The following is an 8,217-nucleotide window of genomic DNA, read 5'->3' on the forward strand; positions in this document are numbered from 1 at the left end:
TGGATGCTCCGTTCAGGTCTGTTCTAGTTCTAGCAGCATCCCACAGCTGCAGCCATACTAACCGGCTATGGCACTGATCCTCCAATCAGCACACGGGGGGCTGTGATGTCACCGGGCAGCTGGTGTTATCCTGATTTATATGGGTGGGTGGGGGTCAGTACTCGTGCTACACAGCTTGAACTCCGGTGGGGCCTCCACTACAAGCACTGCAGACACCCTAATGCAGGAATGGCTTAACAAATAATCAGATTCACTGCAGGCCGGAATTCTGTACAACATGGGACTTATGGGTACATAACACAATTACTGTGGGTGTGTATGAGTTTGCATGTGTAAGAATCTTGCTTAGTGATAGTGACTGAACAAACTACTAAATTGTTAATAATTTCTTATTTCTTGGGCTTTACATTTTGACTTTTGTGTCTTGGGCTTTTTCCATTATATTATGTGCACAGCATGTACACACCTAGACAAAACAAGTAGTCGTCCTTGGACACACTGACACTCTCACACGCAACCAGAAGTTGAAGACACACACACACATTTACGCACATACATTTCTTACTTGTTATTATATTTCTTGAAATGCCATACATGGTAAGGTTTGATTCTTAAGTAGTATGATTGGATGCTCAAGCCATCTTGGAGATTGTTGTTTGACCTATGTCTATAAATATGACCCTTCTTCCTGAATAAATCTGAGAATGCTTTGTACCACACTTGCTCTGTGTCTGCTTGGTCATTCTCCCAAGATCTCGCGCTGCTGCTGCCACACATTACAGGAGTTGAGGCGCCTGTTTCTAAACTGATGACTGAGACCACAAATATTCTACCTGAGATTGAGATTTTAATCTCAATTTTAATAAACATAACTCAGTATTAAAATTTGGAAAGTAATTTATCCTACAGCATGTGCGCTACAGACATAAATGATACTTCAAAATCATGAGTCATGTGTCCATAGACTTAGACTGAAGGAGGAATAAAGAGACCTCGAAGTGGGCTCTTTTGACTTGGACAATCGCTTAGCAACCACCTAGCAACACCCTGGCAACCACCCAGAACACCCTGTACTAAAAAAAAAAAACAATGCCTCAACAATCCTCATATTTTCTTAAAAAATAAATAAATAAAGATCTGAAATAGAAAGCTTTTGTAACATTATAAATGTTTTACTGTCACTTTTGATCAATTTAATGCATTCTTGCTGAATGAAAGTATTAAATTTTTACTGACCCCAAACTTTTGCACAGAAGTGTATAATGTTACAAAAGATTATATTTCAGATAAATGCTGTTCTTTTGAATTTTCTATTAATCAGAGAATTCTGAAAAACAAAATGTACACAACTGTTTTCAACACTGATAATAATAAATTTTTCCTGAGCAGCAAATCAGCATATTAGAATGATTTCTGAAGGATCATGTGACACTGAAGATTAGAGTAACGATGCTGAAAATTCAGCTTTGCATCACAGGAATAAATTACATTGTAAAATACATTTAAATTGTTATAAATAGTCATAATTTCACCATATTTACTGTATTTTTTGATGCGGCTTTGGTAAACATAAGAGACTTCTTTCAAAAAAAATTAAAAATCTTACCAACTTCTAACTTTTGTAGTAAAATCAAGTCACTTACTCATTTAATATTCTATTTCACTCATGTTGACTTTAAATCCTTTAAGTCTTTTTGATTCTATTGCAAAAATCATTCATGGCATGAATTTAATCATACTAAATAATACATGCATTATTTGCAAATGGCTATAAGGCAACTGGGAACCAACTGCACTCAAAGTATTGAATCATTTATGTCACAGCTAGAGCAAAAGCATCTGCCACCTGCTACAGTGCAGTCAGTGACATCACTCTATTATTCCTGATCATCAGCCACAGCATGAGGTCCGCACAAACCCAATCCACCTGACAAAATATTTATTTGTGTCCTGATATTTATTTCATTGTGCAATTATAAGACCATCTTATGACCAGAAATGGACATCCCCTATGTCTTGATCTTCCAGGCATGCATTGTTGTGTTGTGTCTTTAATAAAACACCCTTTATTAAATTACTTAATTCAATCTCATGTCTTGGTGCTTTGAAATGTAAGTGCATTTACAAAATATAATTGTTCCTTCGCAAATCCACTTAGAGGAAAAATCCATTCTCCACTCACTCACAGTGGCATTGCTCAGGTATTTATATCTCAAAAAGCCTTTTGTGCTAAAGATCGAGGAATGTATCTCAAACTGTTTCAGTCACAGAAGATAATGAAATTTGTGGAAAAAAGCGCTATTCCCATCACATGCTCATCTAATGAGTCACAGTTTGTTTCTATCAGTTAATAGGTTTAAAGCTCAGTGTGTGTGTGTGTGTGTGTTCCGAGCTCTTCCCCATATATGGATGAAGTATTTTATGGAGCTGTCCAGTACTGAAATGTTATTTTAGGATAATGTAAAGCTTTTCAGGATACAATATTGAGTTTAAATAGGGCTAAAACAAATTTATTACTAGTGTAGAACACAAACGCAAATTTGCAAAAGCCACACAGTTCTCCATCAGCAATCAATAGATGATCATTAGTGTTTAACATCTACAGTCAATGCTTGTGCTGCAACACGACAAACTGGATCGTTCCAGCTATAATAAAGAAGTGTGCAATGTGCACATATATCAGTCTAAACAGCTTTATTTTTGATAATGTTCTTCTAGTTTGTAGAGTCAACCACTTGCACTCATTGTTAAGAATTACAGTTAATTAAAGTATTAATGAATGTACAGTCGCTTTCACTGTAGACACAAAGAAATAAGAGAAACAAGCATCTGAAATTTAAATGAGAGTGTTCAACACAAACTCGGGACAGATGATATCTTGGGCAACGGGTCAGATGTTGCGGTCATCTGCTGAATGGAGCAATGAATGGAGAATGTCTTTAATACTCTTCACATCACTGCTGCAGTTTCAACTGACCACTTTAAAGAAATGCAAATGTTGATTTCATGTATTAGGCCAAAAAAATAACAAGGATAAATACATAATAATTTAAATATTTAGAAAAAATATTGAATACCGAAATACTGCCATCTAGTGTCCTTTTAAAACATTCTGCGACAGCATTAAAAGATTAGTTCACTTCAGAATTAAAATTTCACTCACTCCATGTCATCCAAGATGTTTATGTCTTTCTTTCTTCAGTCGAAAAGAAATTAATGTTTTTGAGGAAAACATTCTAGGATTTTTCTCCATATAGTGGACTTCACTGGGGTACAACGGGTTCAAGGTCCAAAATGCAGTTTCAATGCAGCTTCAAATGGCTCTACATGATCCCAGACGAGGAATAAGAGTCTTATCTAGCGAAACGATCGGTCATTTTCTAAAAAAAATAAAAATGTATACTTTTTAACCACAAATGCTCATCTTGCACTAGCTCTGTGATACGCCACACATAGTCACATTGGAAAGGTCATGCTTAATTTCTTTTTGACTGAAGAAAGAAAGACATAAACATCTTGGATGACATGGAGGTGAGTAAATTATCAAGAAATTTTAATTCTGAAGTAAACTAATCCTTTAAATGGCCTACAACTATATTGCAATATATAACAATGTGTTTTGTTCAATGTGATAAGGGCAATGTCTTTAATTAGAACATCAGATAAGTGTCAGATCTGAGCGTTGCCGACCGCAATCACTTTTATCATCGTTTTAACAATATATTTAAACCGTTGCTGATACAACACCAACAGATTTACAATTCGATCAAGACAACAACCTTCTTATACAAACTTTCTCAATAAAACTACAAGATCCTTCTTCGATGGAGAGTTTTCATCTGACATGTGTCTAAAGGAAATGGCTGCTGTGTAAAATCATTCGTGCCAATGAAGGGAAGATAAAATATGCTTTTTTACCACACACGCTAAACAGGCATGCGCCAGTCACCATTGAGGGGGAAACCAAAAGGAGGTACTCTGAAAGCAGTAACCACAGACCTTCTGTCACATAAACCACACATCGCCTTATATCGCTGTTGATGTGCCATGGTAACGAGCACACACCTCTTCTGTTGTGACTTCAATGCAAAATACATTTGACCACATGCACATGCAATTCAACTGAATTTGCCAAAAATGCAACTGCTGTGCCAATATCAAATGCCAAATCTACTTTGCATAAGAAAATGTACAGGCTACATTAAATCAGAAACTTAACAGGCACTTTAAATCATGTTCTAAATGTATGTAAATGATGCTTGTCAGTGCAAAATTTACCGTCATGTTGCTACGGTATTTTGGATGGTTGCTAGGGCGTTGCTATGCAGTTGCTAAAGTGGGGTTATATGTGGGTAGGTTGAGTAGGTACATTTTCCATCTAAAAACAGACATACTTTATTCTGGACTTCCTACAATAAAGCTGCAAATGCATGTGTCACTCTTGAAATTTTGGCGGTACAAGCAGAAGTGCCAGTTATCACGCATACGCAACTTCCTTCCTGGAGTGTTTTAATAATAAGTTCCTCTGCAGCTTACTTCACGCTTCTTGTTTCATCCTGAAGACTATGAGTACTGTATGTGGGCATTGCCATGGTGATCAGAAATAAACATAGGCTAAATTCTCCACAAGGAAGTAGCACAATATTCTCCACAGGTTACATAGGAAACGCTTTAGAGGCTTTGAATTGGTGCATCTGCCACACACTTTCATCTCTGAACAATTTTAACTATTCATGAAGTGTTTTTTCATGAACTTTAAGAGATTTTCAAAACAGGACTGTGAGTTTTAGTATAGGCTAATGTGAAATTAAAACCTCAAACAGATAAAACCATAATGTCAACCTGACATTAATGTTAACACTATTTACTTTCTTTAATCACCTTCCTGATCTTATTATGCATTATTTATCAGATTACTATTATACAGGCTTTTTACCATCAAATCCAAATGATTGGATTAACAAAATCAAGTCCCATCTGACATTCTTTCTCAAAATATATTATAAAAAGTAAAATGAGTTTCAAACTGTTTCATGTTTATTTTAAATGAATTAGATAATCAATTGTACCTGAACTAAAATGAAAATCTCATGTCACAGTCAGTCACCTGCTAGTAGATTATTATTGTGTTACCCAGCATGCCTGGTTACTAAGTTTAGACCTGGTTATTAAGTTTAAAAGGAGTTAGGACTTAACAACAATTATGCTTGTATTATCGCTCTTTCCATATACTCCTGCTCTGTTTATTGTCATAAGAGCTGTCGAAATCATTCTTAAATCGATTATTGAGCAGAAAATATTACCAGCCTGTTCCTGTTATTACTCTTCTATGAAATCCCACAGCGAAACATCTGCTTTCAGTTAGTCACGGGATTAACGCTCTCAAAGGTCTTGCTGTACTCGACCAGCGGGTTGCCATCAAACCATGTAGAGGGGCACAAGAATGAGATGACACAACTAAATACAGCTAATTTGTCATTTTTATAGACTTGCCCCTGTCCACTGCCAACACTTGAGTAACAGCCATCAGTCAATAAGAAGGGGCACACAACGCCAGAGAGTCCAATTATCGATCTGTTCCATCTTCCAAGGACAGGACATCTTCCAAAGAGGTGTCAGGTTCTACCTGTTCCCACACAGACTACCTACTCCACCAGCTCTTAACACAAAAACACTGAACAATATATAGGCATCGAGCATACTGGTTGGTCTGGGTGTTTTATTACTATCTAGATTTTTAAACTTTCTTGGGTTTGTTCAAAGTAAAAGCAACAGTAATAGTGATGCAAGCTTAAAGTGATTTCTGAGAAAAGCTGTTGAAAGTAGATCAAATATCAACAGTGTTTCTCAGCAATCGTTTACTGCACCTTTAAAACGATACTCCACCAAAACATTTTAATTCTATCATCATTTATGCACTTTTTTTGACATTCTTTCTACTGTGGAAGACAAAAAAAAAAGATATTTTGAAGAATGTTGGGAAACAAACAACATAGGAGCCCTTTGATTTTCATTGTATGGAGAAAAAAAAAAAACAAGGAGACATTTTTGTGCTCCACAGAACAGTGTTCTTTTAGTATTATTTACTGTATATAGTATCATAGTATTTATTAATATTTTGAATGAGCTTTTGTGTAATATTTTTTGTTTTATTTTAATTTAAAGGTCCGTATTTTTATTATGAGTATAAGTATAAGTTTTATTATCCGTATTTTAGTTGCCAAAGCAACTGTTCTTTAAGTTTAAGTCTTTCATTTAATATTTATATTGTATTTTATTTCAACTTTATTTAAATTACAGATAACATTTTTAATTAGTTAACAATAACAACACTGTCAGAAGAAATAAAATCATACAGATTTGGAACCATCTGAAGGTGTAAATGATGGCAAATGTTACATTTTCGGGTGAACTAACCCTTTAATGTGGATTTGGTGATGGATATTGGATAATATTGAAGCTGCCCAGCAAAACAGGTGAATTATGGAAACATTTTCCTACCAGCATGAGTCCCTGCATCACAACGTCATCACTTCTATGTTTTTCTTTTGGGTGGTTTTATATTTTGTCTTCCCCCAAAAATGATTGCAAAAACACCTTTCCTGCCACCTAAAAAGCCATACTCATAATGATGGCAGGCACCATATCAGAAGAATTGTGTCTTAAATGCATTTGGTATGACATAACATAGCACTCCAGTAAACTAAAACAACCTTATCATTAAGACTGTAAATATCATTCAAGCAAGAAAGGTCAAACAAAACTATTCTCTCTATGGCAACACAAGAAAAGGGCCTTTTGTCAAGGCCAACTTCCTGTAAGAAAAAACAATGATGACCTTCATGGGCTAAACTTATTTTAAACACAAATCCCCTATGAATAACCTCAAAGTCTCGGTCTTTCATCAATTTTCTTTGTGAAAAAAAAAACAGCCATTACTAGGGCAATTTAACAATACAGCTCTTTGTAGATAAATGACATGGCATCTATGCAATTTTAATTAAATTACCAATTTATGTCAGCACCAAGCAGACACAATTATGTCTAAAAATATGCAGAAAGCATCACGACACAAGTATGTCCTCTGTTTCTAGTTAAAAGTTGAAAACAATCGGACCTTTCCTTAAGCACTGCAGCACAAAACCAGTCAATTCGAACCCTCAGCTGATAAAACAAGGTGTCTGCAAGCCATCATAATGAAAGTGCATGATTCCCTCGGGACAGTTCAAATGCACAAACATTTCTGTTTGCAACACTGCCATAAGCTGTATTTGATGTCAACATTAGCTTAAAGATAAATGGATGGACACGCATAGCCATTATGTAAAGCATCAATATTGATTTCTCAAGTGGGTAAGTTCCTGTGCTAATAAATATGGTGCATTTGTGCAACAAGAGGGATCTGGCAAACTCTTAGTGTGAAGGCACTGAATCAGCAAAATTCCTCCTGACTCATAGAGCCAGAGGACGGTTGTGGGAGGTAAAGAACAGAAATACAGCATCACCTACCTTGCAGCCTTTGCATCACATTCATAATGTCCTTGCTGGACCGTCCGAAAGGGCTTAGCGAAGCCATGGTCCCTCTCTACAGTCCTGTGCTCCTCTGACACCGGATCACTCATACAGTCGGCACAGTAGACAGCAGATACTGCGCTATTTCTTAAGGGGGCATCCCCATCTGCCCCTCCTACAACTCTCTTTCTTCCTCTCTCTCTCTCTGATGCAGAAACTCCAGGAACTTGATATGATCCAATAGAAAAACAGGTTTCATTTAGGTGCCCAACCGGGTAGTCGACCAATCAGAAGTCCTCTTCTATCTAGTCAGTGAACCGAGAAGAAAAAGTAACAGCATAGAACAGAACACTAAAAAGATTTAGATGAGGTAACATATGAACTAATTAATGTAACTTAAAAAAAAAAAAAATCATTAATTATAACTAAATCAATAAGGTTACACAAACAAAAGTAATTTTTAAGATCACGTAGAAAACTGCACATTTCCACTTTTTAAACATCATTGTGTTTCTATGTACTGTATGCACACTTTAGTCATGCTGTACATGCATGTTTGCACACAGACCAGGTCCCTTTTATCTGACATAAATTGCTGTTATTTATTTATTTATTCAGTTTAATAATAGTAATAGTAGGGATAACTTTTCATCTTTCACTGCACATGAAATGCATCATGGACTTACATGCATATTTATCAGCCAA

General features: G+C 35.9%; 1 protein-coding gene across 1 annotated transcript in view; it reads right to left on the reverse strand.

Moving 5' to 3' along the window:
* The window catches only part of syne1b (spectrin repeat containing, nuclear envelope 1b), a 121,011-nt gene extending 113,267 nt beyond the window's left edge, over positions 1-7,744 (reverse strand). Inside the window, exon 1 of the mRNA XM_051867412.1 lies at positions 7,510-7,744. Within this exon, the coding sequence (XP_051723372.1) occupies positions 7,510-7,576 (67 nt within the window). The 5' untranslated portion in view covers positions 7,577-7,744. The remainder of the gene's footprint in view (positions 1-7,509) is intronic.
* Between the last annotated feature and the right edge of the window lie 473 nt (positions 7,745-8,217).

The sequence above is a fragment of the Ctenopharyngodon idella genome, chromosome 17, assembly GCF_019924925.1.
Source record: "Ctenopharyngodon idella isolate HZGC_01 chromosome 17, HZGC01, whole genome shotgun sequence".
Taxonomy (NCBI): Eukaryota; Metazoa; Chordata; class Actinopteri; order Cypriniformes; family Xenocyprididae; genus Ctenopharyngodon; species Ctenopharyngodon idella.